Raw genomic sequence first — 26,977 nt, 5'->3', positions numbered from 1 at the left:
TCATGAAAATCAGCACAGATCTGCACCCTATCTGTCTCGGCTCAGAGGTCTACTCTTACTAGCTGAGCAGCAGGACCCACAATTGGTTACTTGACACGTCACAGAAGTGCAAGTGAGTGTAATCAGATCAGCATAAAACATTGCTTGAAGAAGATACCCATTCAGCCTGTTGAGTCCATATCAAAAGTCATCCAGTTGATCCTACTTCCTTGCTCTCTCCCCATAGCCCTGTAAAATCTCTCCTTTCAGATACTTATCAGTCTTAGTGTGGCATTAGATGTGCTTCTGCAGGGAAGGTCAGACAATGCTCATACCTCCCTGAAATGCAAATAGCAGGAAGCTTGTCGTTCACTATCATAATCTATCTAAAAATGGCGAGAAGTCACCAGTGGAGGTTGGATAAAATGGAGTGTTGAATCTGTGGCATTATTTTATCAGTGGAATTAACAAACTGGCCACAAACACATTCCTCATATGTTACAGAGTGAGTGACATCCCAGTCTATTCACTGGGTCACTGTGCACTAAATTAAAGCTCACATCACACTTGCCCACAATAGCCGGATGTTTCTCTGTGCTGAAAGCCTCAGTAAAAAATCAGTCTGTGTTGAACTGATTGGGATTTAAAATCAGACATTACATCATTGGCTAATCCAGGTTTTCTCCGTGCTTCCAGCTGAAGCTTATTCTTTCTTCCCAGGTTTTCTTGCTAGCTGGAAGGAAGCGGAAAAAGAGCAAAACGTCCAATTACCTCATTTCAATAGATCCAACGGACCTATCCCGAGGGGGAGAAAACTTCATCGGAAAACTCAGGTTGTGCCTCTTACACTTTGTCTATCACTTACTGCCATCTGCACTAGCCTGGTATATCACTGAGTATGTCAACAATATACTTTTCATAGGAAAACAGGAATCAAAGGAAGCCAATTAGCCCTTCAGGTCTGTTTTGCTGCTCAGTAAGACCATGGCCCAACTCTACACCCCATAACATTGTTGATCATCAAACACCAATCAGTCTAAGATTATACATTAACAATTGCCATCGGTGCAACCGTTCCAGATATATACCCTGCTCCATGTAGAAGTGTTTCCTAACTTCACTCCTAAAAGGCCCATCCATAAGTCCAAATTTACAGCTAACAGAAACAGTTTTTCTATCAACTCCTTCAGTTCCTTGAAAACTTCAGCCAAGTCACTCCTTAACTCTGTAGATTCCAGATAACACAGTCCTATATTCTGCAATGTTTTGTTGTAATTTAACGCATGAAGACTAAGCATCAATCTAGTAAATGCAGGTTCCCGAGGACACCATTTCCTATTCAATAGTTCTTAAGTTTATAGAACAGGGTACGTTGATTGTGTCATAGACAAGGGTAGATATTGAGTGACAGCATTAAACAAGCAAATTCAGATCAACTGCCTGTTATAAATGATGCGATTTTTAGCTCTACAGAAATCAATGAAAATGAAACTCAGGTGGTTGGTACATCATCTAATGGTCAAAATGGTCCAGGTATCCTGGGAGTGGTGAGTTACCTGCACTTACTGCTTGCCTGTCCACGAAAGATGTTCTTGCCTCCAGCAGAGCCCCAGTGGCAATGAAGCCAGCTCCAGACCAATCAGCAAGGCCCTTGCTCTTCTCACGGCAAGTCCCACAGAAATAGCTTGGCAGTCGGTCAGGTCATGCCCCTGCCCCAGGGCTGAACCCACTGTGAAGGTTTTGCCAGGACTGCTTTCGACCTCATGACAGTCTTGGTGTGAACATGGAGCTGAATTCCTGACCGCCCTTGACATTAAGGCAGCTTTTGACTGAGGATGGCATCAAGGAACCCTAGTAAAACTGACGTCGATGGGAATCAAAGGGAAAACAATGGCTGGAGTCATACCTTGCTCAAAGGAAGATGGCTGTGGTTGTTGTGGGTCAATCATCCCAGACCTAGGAGTTCACCACAGGAGACTGTGTCTGAGGCCCAACCATCTTCAGCTGTTCCATCAATGACCTTGCTTCCATCATATGGCCAGAAGTGGGAGTATTTGCTGATGATTGAACAGTGTTCTCTTCCATTCACAGCTCCTCACCACTGGTGCACAGTGACATTTTTTTTCCTTCCCCCATTCCCCATTCCCCATTTCTCATTTCTATTTCCCTGTCCTTGGAGCAGACTCGATGGGCCAAATGGCCTGCTTCTGCTCCCTTGTCTTGTGATCTTGTGAAGCAGCCCATGCCTGTGTCCAGCAAGATCTTAACAACATTCAGGTATGGGCTGGTCAGTGGCAGGGAGTTGTCTTATGCCACAGAAGTATCAGGCAATGACCATCTCCAACAAAAGCCAGGCCTACTGGCTACCTTGGCACTCAGTAGTATTACAACGGCTGAATCCTCCATCATCACCATCCTGGGAGTTACCACTGATCAAAGCTCAACTGGACCAACTACAAGAGCAGGTCAGAGGCTGGATATTCCTGTAGAGAGTGACACCCCAAAGCCTTTCCCCGGGGGAAAAATCAGGAGTGTGACAGAATACCCTCCACTTGCCAAAGAAGGTTGACTTGATTGGCATCCCATTCACTGCCCTAAACACTCATTCCCTGCACCACTGGTGCACAGTGACTACAGCACGTATAATTGGCAAAGTGAACCCCAGTTATTTGCCTTGACTATTCCAACAGCACCTTTCAAATACACATCCTCTACCATCAAGAAGGTCAAGGGCAGCAAGTGTATGAGAGGACACCACCACCTGTAGGTCCTCTTCCACGTCTCATGCCATCTTGATTTGGAAATGTATCTCTGGTCTTTTGTTGTCACCGGGTCTAAATCATGGGACTCCCTGCCCAATAGCACTGTGGGCGTACCTTCATCAGAAGGACTGTGGCAGTTCAAGGGGGCAGCTCATCACCAATTTCTCAAGGACATTTCGGGATGGTGGAATCAATTCTGGCTTTGCCAGTATACCCAGATCCTAAAAAAAACGAGTAAGCAAGAAAAAAGGTTGAATATGCAGCAGGAAGAATTCACGACTTTTGTACAAACCTATTGTTTTCAGACCTGAGTACAGTAGTAGGCATGTCCCCTGGAGTAGAGTATGTCTGTGAGAATGTGCAGAGGACACAAGGAATAGGGCAGCTTTGCATAAGAGAGAAGGGGAGAAATCTCTCAACAGGAAACCATAACTGAGGGAATCTGAGGCTTGGCAAGGAGAAGTGTCTGAGGCAACTGTCCTTCAGGGAGGATGTCCTCACTGAATTTTGGACCTGCTCCAGTCGCAGCTCTGGTCTCAGAACAAGCTGAGGGTCTCAGTGCCAATGGTTGCTCAAGCCATTTGTGCACTGAGTTCCCTCCAGACTGGAGTCTAAGTTGTTTACATTGCCTCACTGTTGGACCATTCCAGTGTTGCAGTGTCAAAGAGGGTTGACCGTCCTTCATTCTTTCTTGCCAGAAGGCAGGACCCAGCTTCACAAGGGCTGTGGACGCAGTGCCATCGACTGAGACATGTACCGCAACCAAAAGGGACTCCACTTGTTCAGTATCTCGCATGTGAGTGGCCACATGAAACCCTTGGAGAGGAGATTGTTGGCAAGAGATACTCTGCCATTCTGCAGCCTGGACGACCCTTCAGTAATTGGCAGAGTGAGCATCAAGGGTTGTGGCATTCCACTGCATCCTGCCTCAGATTAAACCTCTGACAGCAGGTACGGTGTTGTGGAGGAGGGTGGCCAGGATAAATTGGCGTCCTCTCTGGCCTTGTTGCCTGGGAACAACTCACTTGAGTGCAATACCACAACCCCAGTTCCCCTTGCACTAATGCGGCCAATGTTCAACACCTTCTTGACCTCAGCATGAAAACATAAGCCAATGCGAAATAAACTTTCCAAATCAAAGTGTGTCAAGGTGAACAGAAGAATTGAGTCTACAGCTCGGTGCCTTCTCTTTGTCCCCTTCCAGCATCAGTATTGCTACCCTGTTCCAGTCCTGTAGCTGCAACATGGCTGCTTGAAGGTGGAGGGTGCAGTTGCCTTCACCATCTCTGGGGCTGGAAGGCGCCGCCGCAAATTGCAGTTTCTTGTATGAGCAGCAGCAGCCTGGGCTTGCTGGTTGAGAGTCAACACCCAGGCAGGAGTGACTAGGAAAACGCATGCTGTCATCCTCAGGGAGGACAGTGGATTCATGTTCCACTCCACTTCCAAAGCCTGTGATCCACTGGAGGAGTGATTGCTGCACTGTGACACCCCTTTGAACACCAGAGGCAGGGCTCAGGGGTTGCGCTGCCGCTGCAGACATCAGTGGCTTCCACCTGTGCAGCAACGGAAGAAGAGGCAGAGAGACGGCACCATGGTTGGGTGCACTGGTGCCCTTATGCAGTTGGCCTCAGCTCACAAACTGAAAAGGATGGACTTCAAATTTACGCCAAGTCTTGCGCAACGTTGGTGCGTCATCCTAGATGCCAGTCTTAGAGCTACTGCTTCAGCTTCAGAGGAGCTGTCCCAGGTGCTGGAAAATACGCCGCCTGCCTCCAGGATGGAGATAGGAGAGACTGCAGGTGGTAGAATCTGGAACAAGATAAGAGATTTATGTACCAGTCACACGTACGTCGAAACACGCAGCGAAATGCATCTTTTTGCGTTACTGAGAATGTGCTGAGGGCAGCCCGCAAGTGTTGCCACGCTTCCGGCGCCAACGTAACGTGCCCACAGCTCCTAACCTGTACATCTTTGGAATGTGGGAGGAAACCGGAGCACCCGGAGGAAAGCCACGCGGACTCAGGGAGAACGTACAAACTCCTTACGGACAGCGGCAGGAATTGAACCCGGGTCGCTGGCACTTTAATAGCATCATGCTAACCGCTACACTACCGTGCCGCCTAAAGGTAAACTGCTGGGAGAGCTCAATGGGTCAAGCAGCAACTGTGGAGGCAAGGGGATGGTTAACAGTTCGGGTTGAGACTCTGCATCAGGACTGAGAGTGTAGAGGGAAGATGGCCAGATAGAAGTGAGAGGGAGGGGTGAGGCAGGGGCTGAAAGGTGATAGGTGGAACCAGACTGAGGGGGGAAATGATGGCCAGGTGGAACCAGGTGGGAGAGGGGTTGGGGGGGAGTGTTGAGACTGGTAGGTGATAGGTGGAAACGTAGAAAAATATTACTGGGCAAATGGAGCCAGGTGGGGAAGGGCAAGGGTAGAGACACATGCTCGTAGGCTGGTGGGTGGACCATAGTCCACTGAACTCCTTCCAGAAAAAACTTAATCCTTTCTGAGTTGGGCATCATCCAGGAAAGAGTCATCCACCGCAACGTCAAAGTAACAAAGTCGGGGTGACGTTGAGGACTAGTTTCCATTGTCTCAGGTAGGTTGAAGAGGAGTTCTCCAGATTTTTCCTGCAAAAACGTTCAGGTTTTTCTTCCAGTTTGTCTTGCCCCATCTCAGCAGGTCATAAGGAATAGAACCTGGATTAGGCCATTACCCCTCGTGTCTCCTCTTCCATTCAAGATCATTGATACTTCACCCCAGCATCACCTTCCTGTACTAACCACACATTCCCTTGGTTCTTTTAATACCTAACACTTTCTCACCTGGTTGAGATTGGGTGGGAGTGTGCACATTGTGGGATGGGTTGGATGACCAGGATCATTCTCCCAACACTCACCTCTTGGACTCTTCTCCTCTCCTCCCTTTTTTTTGACGATGTTAATAATCATTTTCCCCTTGACAAACATCGGCTTTACGTTGTTCTATCTGGACTTTCCAAGGTCAAACCTGATGGGGACCAAGTTCACAGTGTTTGACAATGGACTCAACCCTGAGCGGGGAAGGGCTGACCGTTCCAACGTTCGTCAGGAGCTCTCTGCTGTCACTTACGTAAGTATCTGTGGCCGAGGAATGGACTCGTCTCAGCTAATCACTGTAGCCACCATCTGCTTTATGTCATGTTGGAAATAAAGGAGGAATTGCACCTATTCTGAGCCTTTCATAATCTCAGGATTTCCAAAAAATTACAAAAATTCCATACTTTTTAGAGCTTAATCATTGTTGCAATGCACGAATGTCCAAATTATGTCCTTGACAAATTAATGGGCGGTGCCTCTAACACTAATGCCAGTTCTGAGCAGAGGGATACCTGATGAGAGGACATCTGGTGCAATCCATCACCATCCATTCTTTCAATCAGTTAAGCCTACTTTCCAGCCATTAATTAGGACAACTGAACTCTAAATCTACCTGAACAGGGATCATCTCGTGCCTAATCCTGCCTTCCCACTCAGTCTCTTCAGCAGTAGGAGTGAGTGCAATGGCATCCTCCTCAATGAGACAAGGCTCTGGGGTACCACGTTCAAGGATCTGCAACTACTGCCACCACTTCAGGTCTCCTACTGCTTGGCCTCTCCTAATGCGAATAGGCTCTTTCCACCTAGATTAGGAGAGATAAGTACGAGAGGACATGGCTTTAGGGTGAAAGGGGAAAGGTTTAGGGGGAACTTCTTCACTCAAAGAGTGGTGGGTGTATGGAACGGGCTGCCATCTGATGTGGTAACATGGACGGGGGAGGTCTGGAGGGTTATGGACTGGGCGTAGGTAAATGGGACTAGCGGAATAACGTTCTATGGTTCTATGGCCCCTATGTTCCTGCCTAAAACCTGACACATTTTGCCCTTAACCTGGAACCCCTTCCATTGAAATGCAGAGTGTCTGTCCTGCACAGATTAGCTGAAAGATATCTCTTCTGTGACAGACAGACATTGCTTACAGGTGACCAGATGTCAACACAAGAACAGACATGCCTAAAAATGCAACAACATGACAGAGTGGGAAAGACCCACTGCTTATTTCACCTGCCCCAAACGGCGTAATTCTTTGACCACACAACACAAGCTGTTCCCAAATTCTTAAGACAAGGCCAACTCTTGGCAAGAAACTACAGATATATTTATATAAAATGAGACAGTTAAGATAATTAAAAATTGTAAATCCCCTTTCCCTTGCAATGATGTCCACCATCGGGTTTCTTGAAGTGATTCACCTATACCCGAAGTCAAAGTCAAAGTTGAGTTTATTGTCATGTGCACAAGTGCATGTGTGCACAGGTGCAATGAAAAGCTTACTTGTAGCAGCATCACAGGCACATAGCATCAGATACAAAGCATTCACAAGAAAAACATAAATTAGACATCAATTATACACAATTTTTACAAGAAGGAACACAATTAGAACAAAAAAAAATAGTCCATTGTAGTTCAAATGGTCAAAGTGTTCATAGTGTTGTGTAGGTTGGTTCAAGAACCAAATGGTTGAAGGGAAGTAGCTGTTCTTGAAACTGCTGGTGTGGGACTTCAGGCTTCTGTACCTCCTGCCCGATGGTAGCTGGGAGAAGATGCTGTGGCCCAAATGGTGGAGATCTTGGATGATAGATGTTGCCTTCTTGAGGCAATGCCTCATGTAGATACTTTCGATGATGCAGAGGGATGTGCCTGTGATGTATTGGGCTTAGTCCACTATTCTCTGCAGCTTCTTATGTTTCTGCGCATTTAAATTGCCGTACCAGACCATGATGCAACCAGTCAGTACCTGCAAATGCATAACTGCTATCTTCCAGAAACCTGGAGCCCAGCAGCAGCCTCCTATTCAATAACGGAAGTGTCAGATCAGGGCAGTTATTGCGTGGCAAGGTTTACAATCGGTATTAATTATAGGTACTTTGTAAGGGGACAACACTGCACAGATTGGAATCATAACTTGCACAAAAGTCATGGCTGTTGGAGATCAGTTATCACAGCCCTGAACATCAATGCAAGAGTTCTTTGGGACAGGGTCCTGGGTCAAGTTAGCTTCAGTTACTTCATCATTGACCTTCCTTCTGTTGTAAAGTCAGAGGTGGAGATATTCAGAGACTATTGCACAAGGTTCAACTCCATTCACAGCCCGTAAGGAAATGAAGTGTCCATATTCCCATGTGGTAGGACCAGAGACAATGATGTGATTGGTACCATCCAGGCCACACAAGTGTCAGGCAATGATAATCACCCCTAGAAAAGAGAATCTAATTACTCACCCTTGATATTCATGGCATTATCATTCCTGAGACCCCAGTGTCATCATTGACCTAAAAATCAATTGGATGAGCATATCAGTGCAATGGCAACAAGAGGCTGGATGTCCTTTGGCAAGTGATTCACCTCCTGACTCCCCATGACCGTGCCAACATCTACAAGGCTCAAGTGAGGAGTATGATGGAAAGTTGTTCACCTGTAGCTCCAGTAACACTCAGGGCAGTTTGCCAGTCACCAAGGTCAAATGAGCCCACCTGACTCTGGATCTCTGTCGATCACCCTAAACACTATCCCCTCCACCATCAAGGCTGCAGAGTATGCCATCTGTGAAATGCACTGCAATAATTTGCCTAGACCGCTCTGACAACACATCCCAAACCTGTGAGCTCTGCCACCAAGGACAAGGGCAGCAAGGGAATGTCACCACTTGTGGGTTCCCCTCCAACTCACATCCTTTTCTGACGGGGCAACACTTCCTTCATCATCATTGGGTCCAGATTGATGAACTCCCAACCTAACAGCACCATTGATAGACTCTCCTCAGAAGGACTGTAGCAGTTCAAGAAAGGTACTTCAGGACGGCAGTGGTTGTTGTCCATATTACTAATGCCATTGTCTGATTAATGGTTATACAGAAAAGCGACTCCATTCCGATCAATTTATTGCACCTGTACCCTGTAATGAAGTTAACCACAAATTGTTTACAGGAGACAAACGTGCTTGGATTCAGAGGCCCCAGGAGGATGACGGTGATTATCCCAGCGATGGATGAGAAGCAGGAACGTATCCCCTTCCGCCCACGTAACGTGAGTTCGATTGAAGCATTAAAAGTGGCCTGTTCCTGTGATCTTCAACATAACGGTTTCGTTCCTCCCTCAGTAGACACTGCTCCGAGATATAATAAAAGCATAAAATGCGGGAAGCAGCCAGCAGGTCAAAACAGAAGAAGGATCTTTGACATGAAATGTTAACTCTGTTTCTCTCTCCACAGATGCTGTTTGACCTGTTGAGTGTTTCAAACATTTTCTGTTTTTATTGTGGACTTCCAGCAGCTGCAGTTTTTCAAGTTTCATTTACTTTTGATTTGAGATGTTGCTGGAAATTCTCCACCACTCTAAGCAATCAACCTCCTCTTGTACACCCCAGAGAGTAATTCCTGTATCATTAGATAGAATGCCTCTGCCCAACCCCAACTGTAAACCCCTGTAACCTCAGAGCTAATGTCCTTCCCAATGCGAGGAGTAACTCCCTGTGACTTCTGAGTGAATACCCTTCACAATCCCCAGAGTAAACCACCACACTCACAGAGTAAACCATCACCTCACCCCTAAATGCCTTTCCTTCATCCCAGAGTAAATGCCTCCCACCAACCCACAAAGTAATCTCCCTCTTAGACCCCCAGAGTAAATGCTTCTCCCCACCCCCAGTGTGAATTAGCCCATCACTGCAATAATCTTGCTACCACCCCAACTTGAGCAACTGATCTAACCCAGACCCTCACAAGAGCAGACCCCAGCCCTAGCATAATACTGAAATAAATCATTTCTTCCCCACCCCAACTCTGCCCACATCAGAGTAACATTGACACACAATGCCCACTACCCCAAACTCCCACAGAGTAAACATCACCACCACAAGGGAGTGAACTATGCCCATTCCCAGGACATTCCTGCCCACCAGAACAACATTGGTATCAATGAACGTTTTGGGCGTTTGAAGCAACCTTAAAGCATCAGCACATCAGACCCTGAGTCCTAAGCAGGAGGTTCACATCCCATAAAGCTCTGCCCAGGTTGTAGAGAGCTTGGAGAGGATGGCGTGGCAATGCTCTCCGTTGACTGGACAAATGTGGGCTTCCTTCCAGGATAAAGATGGCCTGCTCGCGAGGTGGCAAAACAACAACACAGAGAACTTAATCGAATTGCACAACAAGACCCCGGTGTGGAATGATGAGACACAGTCCTATGTGCTGAACTTCCATGGGAGGGTGACTCATGCCTCAGTGAAGAATTTCCAGATTGTCCATGAGAATGATGGTGAGTTGCAGCCCTGTTCTGTGGAGTTTACACTGAACGTTGGAACACATTAGACCTTTGTAAATCGGGACCACTTAACTGCCTCATTTCTCAGGCTTAAGTATTTTTCGCTCTTCAGGGAACAACTGAAAGCCAAGTATTTTTCCCTCTTTGCTTTAATTTGTCTCTTTCTCCAGAACCAACCCCATGTCCCTCCTCAATTTCCATGCACAATTTCCTATGTAGGGCTGGCACGGTAGCGTAATGCTATTACAGTGCCAGCAACCAGGGTTCAATTCCCGCCGCTGTCTGTAAGGAGCTTGTACGTTCTCCCCGTGTCTGCATGGGATTCCTCCGGGTGCTCCGGTTTCCTCCCACATTACAAAGACGTACAGGTTAGTAGGTTAACATGGGTGTAGTTGGGTGGCGTGGGCACGTTGGGCCGGGAGGTCCTGTTACCGTGCTGTATAAATAACGTTTAAAGTTTAAAAATTTAATCTCCAAGTAGCCTTCCACTTCCTCTGTCTCCAAGCACCACTCCCCATGATGCTTTCCCTTTCTTCATGTACAATTGCCCACATTCTCTCCCCCATCTCCGAACCACTCCCCATGACCCTTTCCCTAATTCCCTGTATCATCCTCTATAGTTCTTTCTCCATCTCTGTGTACCATCCCACATGTTCCCTCCCCCACCTCCATGTACCAACCGCCCCCCCCACAACCCTTTCCCCATCTCTGTACCATTCCCCATCTCCCTGCCCCTTCCTTCATGTATCTTTCCCCACAAACCAACTCTCTCATCTCTAGGTATATTTCCGTGTACATACAAACATACAGAACAGGTCTGTGGTCCTCGATCCTGCCCCTCCCTCAGTGATCATGGCTGATCTGATCTTTGGCTTCATTTCCATTGCTCGGGATCCCAAACCCTTCATCCTGTTGTAGTAAATTCTATCCTCCTGAGCCTTGAATATATTTACTGACTCAGAGTCCATCTTAATCACTTAACCTGTCCATATCCCTTTGCTAACCTTGGGTCCTCTTAACTTCCTATCTATCTTTGTATCATGAACAAAGTTGGATATAATGCATTCAGCTCCTTCATCTAATTCATTAATATAGATTGTGATTGCCTGGAGCTTAGAGCTCCAGGCAATCACAATCTATACTGCTTGCCACATTGAAAATTGCCTTTCTATCTCTAGCCTTTGTCTTCTGTCTGTAAATCTATCTTCTGTCCATGCGAACATGCCACAATACCACACCAGGTAGTGCATTTACTGCCCAGATCCAGTGACCTGGGTTGATCCTGACCTGTGGTGCTGTCAGTGGGAAGTTCGCACATCCTTCCTGTAACTGCTTGAGTTTCCTCAGGTTCTCCAGTTTCTTCCCACACCCTAAAGACATGCTGATGAGTTAATTGCCACTGTACATACCCCTGGTCTAGGTGGGTGACAGGAGTATTAGTGGGGACTTGATGGGTATGTAAGAGAGAATAGCTCGGAGGGAAATAAGTGGGGGAATGTTCCGACTTGATGGGTCATCTTTTTTAAGTAAATATGATAATATGTTGCATTCAAGTCCAAGAATCCTTATCTTATCCCCCGATTTCACATGTGATACCTAGTCAAATATTGTTTGGAAATCCAAAACATCACATCCACATTACCTTTCCTACTAATTACATCCCCAAAGAACTCTAATAGTCTAGTGAAATTCTATTCCCCTTTTGTAAAACCATGCTGACTCTGTCTAATTGTGTCATGCTTTGCTAAGTGTTCTATCACTTTGTAAGATAAATTCTGGCAGTTTCCTGACCACTGATATTAGTTGCCTGTGATCTCTCTCCCTACTTTCATGAACTAAATGTGCCACATTTACTGCATTCCAATCCATTGGAATCTTTCCATAACCTATGGAATTCTGGAAGGTGACATCCACGCTCTCCTTGAAACCTCAGATACAGGCCTTCAATTTTCAGATTTGTCAGGACTTAATCTCATTATTTTGTCCAATACTTGTTCTTTGGTGATATTGATTGCTTTAAATTCCTCACTCTCTTTTGCCCCTTGGTTACCCAAAAATTTTAGGATGTTTTAGTTTCTTGAACTGTGAAGGTTGATGCAAAATATCTAACATCTCTCCCATTTCTGTTCCCCATTATTTATTCCCCCATCTTAATTCTATGAGACCAATATTTACTTTTGCTACTCTCTTCCTCTCTGTATTTCTTGTCAGTTCTGTTTTTTCATCTTTTCCGTCACCTCTTGCTGGTTTCTACAATTCTCCCAATCCCGAGTCATAAAGTCATTGAGCTGTACAGTGCGGAAAAAGCCCCTTCGGCCCATCTCGTCCATGCCGACCATGTTGCCTAACTGATCTAGTCACACTTGCCTGTGTTTGGCCCAGATCCCTCTGAACCTTTCCTATCCATGTACCTGTCCAAATACCTCTTAAATGTTGCAATTGTACCCACCTCTACCAGTTCCTCTGGCAGCTCGTTCCATATATTCACCGCCCTCTGTGTGAAAAAGTTGCCCCTCAGGTCCAGCTTAAATATCTCCCCTTTCACTTTAAACCTATGCCCTGAGGATTGTTATTCTTCACAACTTAACAAGCCTATTCTTTCAATTTAATTTCTTCATTAATCTTTTTGTGTAACTGTGGAAGTCCTTATTTCTCAGTGGAATGGGTATTTGTTGAAAATTATGAAATCTTGCTTTAAGTGCCAGGCACTATTTATTTATGGCATACATTCCAGCCTAATTTCCCAATCTACTTGAGTCAACTCACCTATCATACCTTTGAAGTAGTCTTATTTAAGTATAAGGTTCTCTTTTCAGACTTTTTTGACACTCAAATAGAATGTGAAATTCTGTCACATTATGAACATTCTTCCACGGAGGATTCTTTACTATGAAATTACTCAACTAATCCTGCATCGTTACACAAAACCAAGTCTTCTCCCATCAGTTCCTTTCCTTCTTCGGCCTTCTTCTATCCCCAATATCATTCCTCATTAACGAACCCCTATCTCCATGTAGCATTCTCTGCAGAGAGACTTTGGGGAACTATTGTTCACCTCTGCATTAATACAATCAGACTTTTCCTATCTCTCCACGCCTATCTTTAGTGGGTGTCTGGTTTGGCAGTGTTGCCTCTCCCTGAACATGGAAGTGCATGCTTTTACATAGAAATAGAACATAGAATAGTACAGCACAGAACAGGCCCTTCTGCCCACAATGTTGTGCCGACATAGCTATTCCCTCCTCCCTACAGAATGCCCATAATCCCTCTATTTTACTCTCATTCATGTGCCCATCCAAGCCGCTCTTAAAAGCCCCCAGTGAATTTGTCTCCACCATCCTATCAGGCAACACATTCCAGGCATCCACCACTCTCTCAGTAAAAAATGTACCCCTCACGTCTGTTCTGAACCTACCCCCCTCACTTTAAATGCATGCCTTCTGGTATTCGATCACTCAGTACTGGGAAAAAGATATTGCTTGTCCACCCTATCTATGCCCCTCATAATTTTATACACTTCCAACAGATCACCCCTCAGCCTCCGCCGCTCCAGAGAAAAGAGCTGCAAGTTTGTCCAGCCTCTCCTGATAGCACATGCCCTCTAATCCAGGCAGCATCCTGGTAAACCTCCTCTGCACCCTCTCTAAAGCCTCGACATCCTTCCTATAGCGAGGTGACCAGAATTGCACGCAATAAACCAGAACGGCATGCAATTCTTAATTTATCCTCAATTTGTGGATGGCTTTGCAAGGCCAGAATTTATTGCCTGGGGTTTAGTTAGTGCAATTAGGACTAAGGAATAATTGCTGATCTTACCAGTGATGCCCAGATCCCTAAAAAAATGAAAGCATAAAAATGTTGCCTTTAAGATGGTGATATTGAGCTTGAAGTGGTTTGTTGTGACCAAGAGATGTGCTGAGCCATTTCAAGGAGCACTAAGTGCCAACAGCATGGGTGAAACCACAAAGTCCAAACCAGGTCCTTAAGTCATAGAGTCATAGAGCAATGCAACACAGATACAGACCCTTCGGCCCAACCAGTCCATGCCGACCACAGTGCCCACCCAGCTAGTCCCAATTTCCTGTGAGCCCATATCCCTACAAGCCCCACTCCTCAATGTACCTATCCAAGTGCTTCTTAGATGATACTATTGTACCTGCCTCAACCACTTCCTCTGGCAGCTCATTCCATATACTCACCAGCCTCTGTGTGAAAAAGTTGCCCCTCAGGTCCCTTTTAAATCTTTCTCCTTTCACCCTAAATCTATGCCCCCTAGGTTTGGACTCTCCTACGCTGGGGAAAAGACTGTTAATGTCCACTTTATCTATGCCTCTCATAATTTTAAACATTTCTATAAGGTCGCCCCTCATTCTCCCACATTCCAAGGAATAAAGACCAAGCCTGGCCAACCTTAATCACCGGCCTCCATTCCGAGAAACAACCCTCAACCACCAGCCTCTGCTTCCCACCTCCGAGCCAATTTTGAATCCACCTAACTAGCTCTCCCTGGACTCCACGGGACCTAAACTTCCAGACCAGCCTGTCACACGGGACCATGTCGAAGGCTTGCTTGGGTGGGATATTAATGAACATTTTCTGATAGTCTTGCAGCTTCCTGGCCACTTTCACTGCTACCAGCATTTTACTTTAACTTCTTTCAAATGTTTTGGCCACCATGGTGAAAACTGTGCTCATACACAGGGACGTAACCAGTCCACGACTGTCCCGAGCCCATATTCCATCCTATCTCGTATTACTTCACAGAGCTATGGTAGCAATTTGACCCCACCTACCACCCCACTTCTCTTTCACTCGTCTTTAACTTGTGAAATTAGTCAGATGGTCCAAGTTGTATCTGAGTTCCACACAAGTTTGCGTTCTCCCCATGCCTCGATCAGTTTAGATTCAAGGTGGAATCAATGACAGAATGAGAAGACAACCACTTCAGCAAGTTACTGGATAATACCAGGATCTATTCCACGATCCAGCCCAGCAATAAGACCACTGCAACTGGTGTGGAGAAAGGGAATGGCCAGGGGGAGAGGGAGAGGCAGGAGGTTGTGGCAGAATCAGCCAGGGGTCATGCTCCCAATGGATGATCCCAGCTCCTGTCCCCAGGCACACATTCATCACAAGATGTCATCAGGGTTGGCTTGATGTTCTTTCTCATGGTCAAGTAGCCCACTGAAAGCTGCCGTTTGTGACCACTTGGCTGAACATAACCATCCACAGTAAACATCTGACTCTTCAGTTACGGACAGGACAGACTGCCAGTCCTGCTTGGATACATAGTGAGCCTCCACCTCCAATCACCCCACCCCCATTCTCCTATCACAGGTCTTCCAACACCTCTTGCTTTCTGGGCCACTGCCTTCCCAAACCAAATGGCCATGCTTGACACCCGCTGTATCTCCACCAGGTTTATAGTCCATAAATAAGTGTTCAAATATTTAAAAATTACTCAAATAAAAGCTATAAGAGATGGTGAGTATGTTACTGGATTAGTAATCCAGAGGTCTGGATAAGCAATACAGATTCCAATCACATTATGGCAACTACAGAGTATCAATTCAGTTAAATAATTTTGGAATAAATGTTAATGTGACATTCACCATCCCTGAATTGTGGTGAAAATCCATCTGCTTCACTGACGTGCCTTAGCGAAGGAAATCTGCTGCCTTTGTCTGGTTTGGCCTGAATGTGAGACCAGACTCACAAATGACTCGTAACTGCTGTCTGGAATAGTTTAGGAAGTTTAATAAATGCTGGCTGTGTCAAAGAGAACAACTTGCCAAGAATGAATGAAACAAATGTTTTAATGGCTTTTGTGACTTTTTTAAACTGTGCTGTTCACAGAACTATACAGGAAATGAACACTTAGTTCTTGTAAACCCCTGTAAAATCACGGTAGTGTAGCGTTTAGCATAATGCTATTACAGCGCCAGCGACCTGGGTTCAATTCCGGCCGCTGTCTGTAAGGAGTTTGTACGTTCTCCCCGTGTCTGAGTGGGTTTCGTCTGGGTCCTCCGGTTTCCTCCCGCATTCCAAAGACGTATGGGTTAGGAAGTTGTGGGCATGCTATGTTGGCACCGGAAGCGTGGCGACACTTGCGGGCTGCCCCCAGAACACTCTATGCTAAAGATGCTTTTCACTGTGTGTTTCGACGTACATGTGACTAATAAAGAGATCTTAAAATCCTAGAAGGTGTGCTAACCTGGGGGGGGGGGGGGGGGGGGAAGAGGAAAAGACAAGGAATAAAATATATATATTTTTAATAGTTCTCCCAAAGGGGAGATAGTGGCGTCGATTTTAAAGGTGAGGGACTGAATTGAGTGTCAAGCGATTTAAAACAAGCCCCTCTTTCCGTGTCTCTTGTAGCTGACTACATTGTGATGCAGTTTGGGCGTGTGGCTGATGATGCATTCACCATGGATTACAGCTACCCGATGTGTGCCGTCCAGGCATTTGCCATCGCCCTCTCCAGCTTTGATGGGAAACTAGCGTGTGAGTGATCAGTGACTTCCTGCTGAGCCACCAGTGCAGAGCTGGAAACTGAAGTGCGCTTTACTTAATCTCCAAGACTAGCGTTAGACTAATGTATGTGGTAAGCAATTTTTTTGTAACCTTGTGCAAGTTTTCTTGAGGATGCACCAGGGCTATAGAACAAAGTGCAATAGCAATGCTTGACCCAGTGAAACAACCACTTGGCTGGAAAGTGCCATGTCCAAAATGGAGAGGATGAATTCAGAATGGAGGAAGGGACCTTCAAGTAGTAAACTCCTGTGTTTTACAGTGTGGATGCGCTGGGATTAGAGAAGGGAATGACATCTGTAGTTAATAGCACCATGTTTTTACGTCTATTTCTAATTTTCCTGTCTGCAAAAGAATGTAATAAAAATTTCTATGATTATGTCAGGCTCATGTATATTTTATGCTGGTGCAATCATTTTCTTATTCATAAGGCTGAAAATCTGAGAGGGATTCCAGCCTTGGATGACAAGATCAGCATGTTCATGGAGAGATTCATTATGCTCGGCCATGATATAACATTGCCCAGATTTTTACAGAGGTGCATTAACCAGGGCAATGTATTGTCATCCCAGTTCCATGTCAACTGTCTATTCCAGGCCCACTGCACCCCCCCACCCCACCCCTGAAATAAATGGAGGCACTCATAGTGGTTCCCTCCACAGATGCTACCTGACCTGCCGAGTATTTCCAATGTTTTCTGTTCTTAGACAAAAATAAAACATATATTTTAAAGATCACTGACCTTCCCTGTTCTATTGGCCAAGCATCTCCATTCTCATGAGAAGAACGTCTTGATGACCAACATCATGTTTCTAGCAACACCTACGACCCCTTCAATGCAAGAGAGAATCCCTCCCTCTGAAGTGGCATCATAAATATTGTAAAAGCAAACCAAACAGGGCAAAGAATACCAGGAAAGGAATTAATTTCACATTGAAGATCATATGTAGCCACTGCCAGAATAACAGAGTGTGAAATTATTTTGCAATCACTTGCTCTGCTGCAGTGAGAAAGTTATTTTTAAGTGAAAAGTAGCTCTTTTCATTAACCATACAGACAATGAAATACATAGCAGTCTTTCTAGGCATTGCATTTCAGAGTGTGCAGCAATGCCGGCAGATGTCACACCACTGAGGCTTACCTCTGCATGATGAAAAATATTGCATCTTAAAAAGAAAGTCCTAAATGATTTTGAACACTGCTGGTGTCTTGAGACACAAGAAAGTCTGCAGATGCTGGATGTATCTGGAGCAATACACAAAGAGTCCTGGAGGAACTGAGCAGGTCAGGCAGCATCCATGGAGGGAAATAAACAGTCGACGTTTCAGGCCGAGACCCTTCATCAGGACTGGAATGGAAGAGGACAGAAGCCAGAATAAGATCCCATGGCTCCCTTCCCTGCCTTGATGACCTGCCCATCTCCTCTCCTCCCCTCTCCCATCCTTTATTCCATGGTCCACTGCCCTCTCCCACCAGATTCCTTCTTCTTCAGCCCTTTGCCTCTTCTACCTGTCACCTCTCAGCTTATTGCATCTTCTCCCCCTCCCCCACCCACTACCTTCCCCCTCTCACCTGGACTCGCCTCTCACCTGAACTCACCTATCCCCTGCCTGCATGGGATCCTAAGATCTGCATGCCCCACCTTCTTATTCTGGCTTCTGCCCTCATTCTTTCCAGTCCTGATGAAGGATCTCAGCCCGAAACATCGACAGTATATTTCCCTCCATGGGTGCTACCTGACCTGCTGAGTTCCTCCAGCACTTTTTGGTGCCTTGAGGATCACTTATAACCGAACAAAGTAATATAAGTAAACAAAAAAATAAATAGATGTCAATAGAGTCAAAGGAGCCAGCATTTAGGTGGGTTTTGATGTCTGGTGGTCTCTCGTTAACTGCAGTCTGGCTACTCAAAGACCACTCCCTGTCAGTTTGAACCCACATAGATCTCCTTAATGACCCAGGAGAAGCTTTTGTTCCAGGTGGCTAGCTTCAGACTGCTGCTCGGACCGAAGGGAAGGAGTGTGTTATCTTGGCCACTTCTGGGACAGAGGTGCATGCATTACCTTAAGATCATGGTAGGAAGTGAATTGGTCCTGTTATGGAGGGAGGGGGTGTGGATGAAGGGAGGGGGGAATGGCTGTGGGGCAAGTGCTTATAAATGGGTTTAATTAAGATAAGTACGTGATGGTCGGCGGGGACATGGTGGGCAGGAGGGGCTGTTTCTGTGCTGGATGACTCTCGGACTCTAGGGCTTAATGTGTTTAATCTGCACAACAGGCCGCCTCTCAGAGCAGACAATGGTGTGACCACATGGCGGCACAAACAGACCACTCTATCATTGGTTCAATCTCCGGACCTGAAGCTGAGCCAGCTGAGAGACCCCAGACCACAGGTGTCTTACAGCATCATATGGTCATTGTGTCATACAGCACAGAAGCAGGCCCTTCGGCCCACCACGTCCATGTAAACCCTTTTGCCATCCACCCATTTACCCACATTAGGACCATTCCCTTCTATGCCTTGCCTATTCAAGTGTCTGTCTAACTGCCTCTCAAACAATTGTAGCTGACTCCACCACCGACTCTGGAAGCACCTTCCAGACATCACTACTTTGCATAAAGAACAGTTAAGTTGTTCTACAACCTATATCAGCCATTCATTTGGAATATTTTCCAATGCACAAACTCCTAAGACCTCAAATTTCTTAAACCATACAATCATTTGCCGCCAGACCAAATGGTACAGTAAGGATTTTAAACCAGAGTTGCACAACTTCCATGGTATCTGGTCCACATTGTCTTCTCTCTCCTCCTTGGAGTCAGTTCCCTGCAGAGTCTGAGGACTCTATTCACAATGAAGGGGTGTATGGGGGGGTGGGGGGTGCGGCGGTGATGAAAGCTGGGGCCATGGCTCTGTCCCTGCAGAAGAGAAGCATGCCATAACACTGCATATATCAGAGAGTAATCTACTCATGTGTGCCCTCTCTCTGTTCAGATAGTAGAGCCACGTGCTGAGATGCTCCATCTCTCTTTTCTCAGACAACCACTGAATGCTCAAGGACAGCATCCACTAACTCCTCTAGATCCATGAGCTGCTCACAGGTCACAGACCTGCGTGAACAAACCGCTCTTACTGCACAATGAGGACGGTAATCAGTTCTCCCAATGACACCCTGCGGCTCAGTGAGGCCATCAAGCTGCTTCCTGATGGAATGTCACTGTTCCTGAGGTGTTTTATGCTGCTTCTGCATGGAAGAGGCCAAACCTCGGTGGATCAGGGTGACCCTTGTTTAAACCTGTTTACCCTGAGACCACGAGAAATTGCAGAGAGTTGTGAGCACAGCCTTGTCTATCACGAAAACCAACCTCCCCTTCACTGACTCCATCTACACTTCTTGCTGCTGCAGGAAAGCAGCCAACATAATCAAGGACGCCTCCCACCCCAGACATTCTCTCTCCTCCCCTCGCCCATCGGGCAGAAGATAAGATAAGATAAGAACTTTATTAGTCACATGTACATCGAGACACACAGTGAAATGCATTTTTTGCGTCGAGTGTTGTGGGGACAGCCCGCAAGTGTCGCCACGCTTCCGGCGCCAACATAGCACGCCCACAACTTCCTAACCCGTACGTCTTTGGAATGTGGGAGGAAACTAGAGCACCCGGAGGAAACCCACACAGACACGGGGAGAACGTACAAACTCCTTACAGGTGGCGGCTGGAATTGAACCCAGGTCATTGGTGCTGTAATAGCGTTACACTAACTGCTACACTACTGAGATACAAAAGCCTGAGATCACGTGCCACCAGGCTCAAGGACAAGCTTCTATCCCACTGTTGTCAGACTCTTGAACAGACCTCTCATACATTAAAAGATAAACTCTTGAACTGTTGATCTGTCGGGCTGCATAGCTAACAACAGCGCATCCCTTCCTGACGAACTTAATGCATTCTATGCGCGTTTTGAACAAATGGGAAGTGGATTGTCACCATCCACCTTGACAGCCACCAACGCAGCTGAACCTGTGATCAGCTGGCAGAAGTATTTGTGGACATATTCAACCTCTCCCTGCTTCAATCTCAGGTTCCCTCCTGTTTTAAGAAGACCGTTATCATCCCAGTACCAAAGAAAAGCAAGGTAACATGCCTCAATGACTACCAACCTGTGGCTCTGACATCCACCATCATGAAGTGCTTTGAGGGGTTGGTCATGGCACACATCAACTCCAGCCTGCCAGACAACCTGGACCCATTGCAACTCGCCTATCGGCGAAACAGGTCTACAATGGATGCCATCTCCCTGGCCCTACACTCAGCTCTGGAGAATCTGGACAGTAGAGACACATATGTTAGACTATTGTTTACTGATTACAGCTCTGCCTTCAGTACAATAATCCCAAGCAAGCTTGTCACCAAAGTCTGAGGACATAGGATTCAATACCTCCCTCTGTAACTGGATCCTTGACTTTCTAACAAACAGACCACAATCAGTGAGGATAGGCAGCAATACCTCCAGCACGATTATTCTCAACGCTGGTGCCCCACAAGGCTGCACCCTTAGTCCTCTACTCTACTCCCTATACACTCATGACTGTGTGGCCAGATTCTGCTCTAACTCCATCTACAAGTTTGCAGATGATACCACCATTGTAGGCCGTATCTCAAACAGCGATGAGTCGGAGTACAGGAAGGAGATAGGGAGTTTAGTGGAATAGTGTCATGACAACAACCTTTCCCTCAATGTCAACAAAATTAAAGAGCTGGTCATTGACTTCAGGAAAGGGGGCAGTGTACACGCATCTGTCTACATCAATGGTGCTGAGGTTGAGAGGGTTGAGAGCTTCAAGTTCCTGGGAGTGAACATCACCAACAGCCTGTCCTGGTCAAATCATGTAGATGCCATGGCCAAGAAAGCTCACCAGTGCCTCTACTTCCTCAGGAGGCTAAAGAAATTTGGTTTGTCCTCTTTGACTCTCACCAACTTTTACCAATGCACCATAGAAAGCATCCTATCTGGATGTATCACGGCTTGGTACGGCAACTGCTCTGCCTAGGACCACAAGAAACTGCAGAAAGTTGTGGACACAGCCCAGCGCATTATGGAAACCAGCCTCCCTTCCTTGGACTCTGTCTTTACCTCTCGTTGTCTTGGCGAGGCAGCCAGCATAATCAAAGACACCACCCACCCGGGACATTCTCTCTTCTCTCCTCTTCCATCGGGTAGAAGATACAGGAGCCTGAGGGCACGTACCACCAAACTTAGGGACAGCTTCTACCCCACTGTGATAAGACTATTGAACGGTTCCCTAATACAAGGAGATGGACTATGACCTCACGATCTACCTTGTTGTGACGTTGCACCTTATTGCACTGCACTTTCTCTGTAGCTGTGACACTTTACTCTGTACTGTTATTGTTTTTACCTGTACTACCTCAATGCACTCTGTACTAACTCAATGTAACGGCACTGTGTAATGAATTGACCTGTACGATCGGTTTGTAAGACAAGTTTTTCACTGTACCTCAGTACAAGTGACAATAATAAACCAATACCAATACCAATACCAATACCAATTCAGGACCCACTGCCACACGGAGCATTCATGGTGAAGTATAAAAGCATTTCGGGGGAAGACAGCTGAGTGATTGAAAGAAATGCTTGATTCACTACTTCAATAGACTACAGTAGTACATTTGCCAGAATTTGTAAATAGTTCATACTATGCATAGGATGGCTAATTTAGAAGTAAGTGGTGATAATTATTAAAGATTGATTTCTTCAAGTAAGGAGTTACCTTTTTAACCTAATAGATCAAAATAGTGTAGGGAAATTTCTCATTGGGGAGACAAGTATGTTTCATCATAAGAAGTCTCTAAGGCATGCCCAGCACTGCTAATTAATATCAACATTTTCAAAACTAGACATGGTAGTGGCACCAAAATAGTCAACAAAGAAGGCTCCATCTGTTCGGCTGTGCACGGTGCACTGGCTCTGTGTAAAATCTGATATACTTTGAGCAGTATTTATTGTTATTTTTCTAAGGTGAGAATATTTATGCTGGAAGAGGGAATACTTCGCAAATTTGGACAGCCATCGATCACCAGTTGATCAATCCCTGTGCTCAGCCCCATCTGTGACCTGCACCTCTAGCTAACCTTCCTGACGAGTTCTTGGCCTCTCTGAGTAAGATGGACATCCAGTGCCCAAAGCAACAAACAATCTGCTGGTGAAACTCAGTGGGATTGTTTGTTGCTCCAGATTGCAGCATCCACAGTCTCTTCTGTATCCATGATAGAAAATGGTAGAAAAATAGGGGGTTATGTGGGAGGGAAGGGTTAGATAGATCTTAGAGCAGGATAAAATGTGGGCACAACATTGCGGGCCGAAGCGCCTGTACTGTGCTGTACTGTTCTATGAAATTGAGGATTGTGTTGATACAATGAGATGAAAAGAGTCAGAGGATAGTAGGAGGATGCATTACCTTAAGACCATGGTAGGAAGTGAATTGGTCCCCTAATCTCCCAATCCACCTTGTCGTGGCCCTTGCACTTTATTTGTCTACCTGCACTGCATCTTCTCTGTAACTGCAACACTATATTCCGTATTCTGGTTTTCTTTTTACTACCTCAATGTACTTATGTATGGAATGATCTGTCTGGATAGCAGATCAAACAAAAGCTTTTCACTGTATCTCGGTGCATGTGACAATAATAAAACGATACCAATACCCTCCAACCCACTCTCCTCATCCCTCTTAGTGTCTGTCTCTGAATGGGGGTTCAGGCTCAAAGGTCATATCGTCATTGTCATCACTATTATCATCTCCCCTCCTCTCCCTCCCCTTTTCAGTCCTGCTCCTCTGCTTCCCTTATGCCCCACTTGCTCTTCCAGCTTGATATCCCAAAAGAACAACAGCCTCTCCTTACACCCTGAAGATCCAGGGGGTACTTGCAATCAGACGCTGTGCACAAAACACATTTTGTATGATGCAATGCAGTGGCAAACGTGAATGTAAGGATGTTAAATATTGGTCAGTTCAAAGGGGAAGGTTTAATGAAAGTTTGTTACGGGTTTGTATAGCTTCTGCTTGTGGTAGTTTGTGACTTGGGGGCCCTCTGGGCCACGAGATGGAGAGTCTTCTCAAATCTGTGCTATCACTAAGGTCATTAATTCCCTCTCCGTGACGCTGCCCTGTCTCAACTCACCTGATGTTGCAACCCTCATCGTGCCTCTATAACCTCTAGATTGACCCATTCAAAGGTACTCCTGGCAGGATTCCCTCATTCTGCTCTGTAAACCTGCCAGTCAAAACTCTACTTCCCTTTCCAACTCGCATCAAGTCAATTCACCCATCATCCCTGTGCGACCTGCCTCAATCTTAACGTTCTAATCTGTGTTTGCGAACCTCCCTCCTCATCTCTGTAATCCCCATCCAGCTCCGTAACCCTCTGAAATACTCCTGATCTGGTGTCCGATCATCCCAGATTTATTCATTCCGTCACTGGTGGCCTTGCTTTTACTGTAGGGGCAGGCACAGTAGTGTAGCGGTTAGCGTAATGCTTTACAGCGCCAGCGACCTGCGTTCAATTCCAGCCGCTGTCTGTAAGGAGTTTGTGCGTTCTCCCCGTGTCCCCGGGTGCTCCGGTTTCCTCCCACATTCCAAAGACGTACAGGTTAGGAAGTTGTGGGCGTGCTATGTTGGCGCCGGAAACATGGCGACACTTGCGGGCTGCCCCCAGAACACTCTACGCAAAAGATGCATTTCACTGTGTGTTTCAATGTACATGTGACTAATAAAGATATCTTAATCTACAAGTCTCTACGTTCTGGAATTCCTTCCATTACCTTCTCCACCTCTCGACATCCCTTTACTGTTTTAAAATACTTCCAACGCCTGTCTCTTTGGCCAAGCTTTCAGTGATCTTCCTAATATGTGGCTTGTTTTCAACTTTTTTTGCATAATGCTCTTGCGAGGAGCTATTTGCAACATTAAACATAAATGCAGGCGGTGCTGTCTCTGCCCAGATGTGTTTTGCTTTTCCTTGCAGCCTCTTATAGTTTCTTCCAGATATTCTACATCAAGGACATGGACCTGAAATGTTAGCTGTTTTTCTCTCTCTACAGTGCTCCCAGCATCTTCTGTTTATACTTCCCTCAGAACTAAAACTCAGACAACCCTTCTTCCCATGGACTTTGGATTTTAAAACCAAGAATGTGACGTACCTCACTCTGTTCCCTATTTCCTTCCATCTTTGAAGTGTCTTCCACAGAGGCTTTTCATCCGTAGGTTTCTTTAGTACAAGACCACAAGGCATTGAAAGAGTGGAGGCATCTCTCGATGGTACCTTTGTTCATCGTGATGTCTGGAGAAAAGGAAGCATCACTGTATAATTCCCTAATAAGCGAAGAGGATTTGCAAACACACCCAGTTTGGTCCTTTGTGATTGATCAACAAGGTGTAACATGGTATATCACAGTTCAAGGAGACACAGTATATTTGGGGGTTAACAGTTGCAGTTATCAACAGTACATATAAATAAAACTAAATTATATAATTTATGAGTAAAGTTGCTTTGTGGTCTGAGGATCTGTCCTGGAAGGGGAAGTCGGGAGAACATGCACCAGTCCTCATTGAGGGGTCAGCGGTGGAAAGGGTGAGCAGCTTCAAGTTCCTGGGTGTCAACATCTCCAAAGATCTGTCCTAGGCCCAACACATTGATGCAATCACGAAGAAGGCACGCCAGCGGCTCTACTTTGTTAGGAGTTTGAGGAGATTTGGTATTTCGCTAAAGACTCTTGCAAATTTCTATAGATGTACGGTGGAGAGCATTCTGACTGGTTGCATTACCGCCTGGTATGGAGGCTCCAATGCACAGGATCGCAAGAGGCTGCAGAGGGTTGTCAACTCAGCCAGCTCCATCACGGGCACAACCCTCCCCATCATCGAGGACGTCTTCAAGAGGCGGTGCCTCAAGAAGGCGGCATCCATCATTAAGGACCCTCACCACCTGGGACATGCTGTCTTCTCGTTATTACCATCAGGGTGGAGGTACAGGAGACTGAAGACCTACACTCAGTGATTCAGAAGCTGCTTCTTCCCCTCCGCCATCAGATTTCTGAACTGTCCATGAACACTACCTCGTTATTCCTCTTTTTGCACCATTTATTTATTAGTAATTTATAGTTTTTTTTATGTCTTTGCACTGTACTGCTGCCGCAAAACAACAAATCACACGTCAGAAAAGACAGTGATCATAAACCTGATTCTGATCCTGATTCTGCCAATCACTAACATTGCCCCGGACTGTGTGGGCTGGAGTGTTCACGTTTCGTCAGCAGATGGTGCTGCCTTCCCCTTGCACCGGGTGACATGCAGTGAGAGGGGAAGGAGACAGCACTGGAGAGCAGAAAGCAGTGAGAACATTGTGCTCTGGACTATCAGCAAGCGCTCTAAGATCTTGGAAATTCTTGGGTTTTAGAAAGTTCTTCTGCACTGTGCTTCAGTACACCGACAAACCGGACACAGTGACCGCTGTATTAACCATCTCCTCAGCACAAGTAGAATTCACCACACACGTTCTGGCCTTGTGCTCCCGCTGCGCTGATAGTTATATTCCGCATGAACCGCCAACCCATATTAGTTATATTTCCACTCTACCCCACCCCTGCCACATATCCCTTCACATACCCATCAATGGCTCCCTTTTGATATCTCAGTACTATTGATTTAAGCGACTTCACATGACAGCAAGTTCCACATTCTCTCTCCTTCTGTGCAAAGAAATTCCTCTGAAATTCTTTGCATGATTGCGGTGAGTCACTGATTCATGTCACCACTTGTTTGAGTTTGGTTTCATGGGTTTGCTGGGGATTGCAGGAAACCTGCAAGTCTGGTTCCTCACCCTGACAGAGTCTTTATGATGGACAGTGAATGAATTCAGTGTTCAGGTTCACAGAGCAGCACATCATCAGAACCTGAATGTCAACCGGACCCCTTAACATGCCTCCGAAAGGCAACTGCAACTCTCAACTCCACATGGAGAGAGGTTAAACTGAGGGATGAGGCAGGATAGACATAGACATAGAACATGACAGCACAGTACAGGCCCTTCTGCTCACGATGTTGTGCCGACATTTTATCCTGCTCTAATATCTGTCTAACCCTTCCCTCCCAAATATTAACCCTTCCCTCTCATTAATAGCAGAAATGACTAGCGCAAGGGGGCATAATTTTAAGAGGAAAGTACGGGGGGGGGGTGATATCAGAGGTAAATTTTTACACAGAGAGTGGTGGTGGGTGCGTGGAACACACTGCCGGGGTGCTGGTAGAGGCAGATACATTAGGGACATTTAAGAGACTCTTAGA

General features: G+C 46.0%; 1 protein-coding gene and 1 long non-coding RNA gene across 2 annotated transcripts in view; one reads left to right on the top strand and one right to left on the bottom strand.

Annotated features, from left to right (window-relative positions):
• The window catches only part of LOC127581049 (tubby protein homolog), a 37,298-nt gene extending 20,558 nt beyond the window's left edge, over positions 1-16,740 (top strand). Inside the window, exons 8-12 of the mRNA XM_052035108.1 lie at positions 700-812; positions 5,745-5,853; positions 8,747-8,845; positions 9,904-10,075; positions 16,460-16,740. Of these exons, the coding sequence (XP_051891068.1) occupies positions 700-812; positions 5,745-5,853; positions 8,747-8,845; positions 9,904-10,075; positions 16,460-16,593 (627 nt within the window). The 3' untranslated portion in view covers positions 16,594-16,740. The remainder of the gene's footprint in view (positions 1-699; positions 813-5,744; positions 5,854-8,746; positions 8,846-9,903; positions 10,076-16,459) is intronic.
• Positions 16,741-17,743: 1,003 nt separating this feature from the next.
• LOC127580871 (uncharacterized) lies at positions 17,744-26,381 on the bottom strand. Its single transcript, XR_007957892.1, has 3 exons — positions 26,300-26,381; positions 24,835-24,974; positions 17,744-17,960 (listed from the first exon to the last, which is right to left on the bottom strand). It is a non-coding gene; the product is annotated as an uncharacterized LOC127580871 (long non-coding RNA).
• Between the last annotated feature and the right edge of the window lie 596 nt (positions 26,382-26,977).

Source organism: Pristis pectinata, chromosome 20, assembly GCF_009764475.1.
Source record: "Pristis pectinata isolate sPriPec2 chromosome 20, sPriPec2.1.pri, whole genome shotgun sequence".
In the NCBI taxonomy this organism is placed as follows: domain Eukaryota; kingdom Metazoa; phylum Chordata; class Chondrichthyes; order Rhinopristiformes; family Pristidae; genus Pristis; species Pristis pectinata.
Note: the sequence above shows the minus strand (reverse complement) of the source record. Positions and strands in the feature narration are given on the sequence as shown.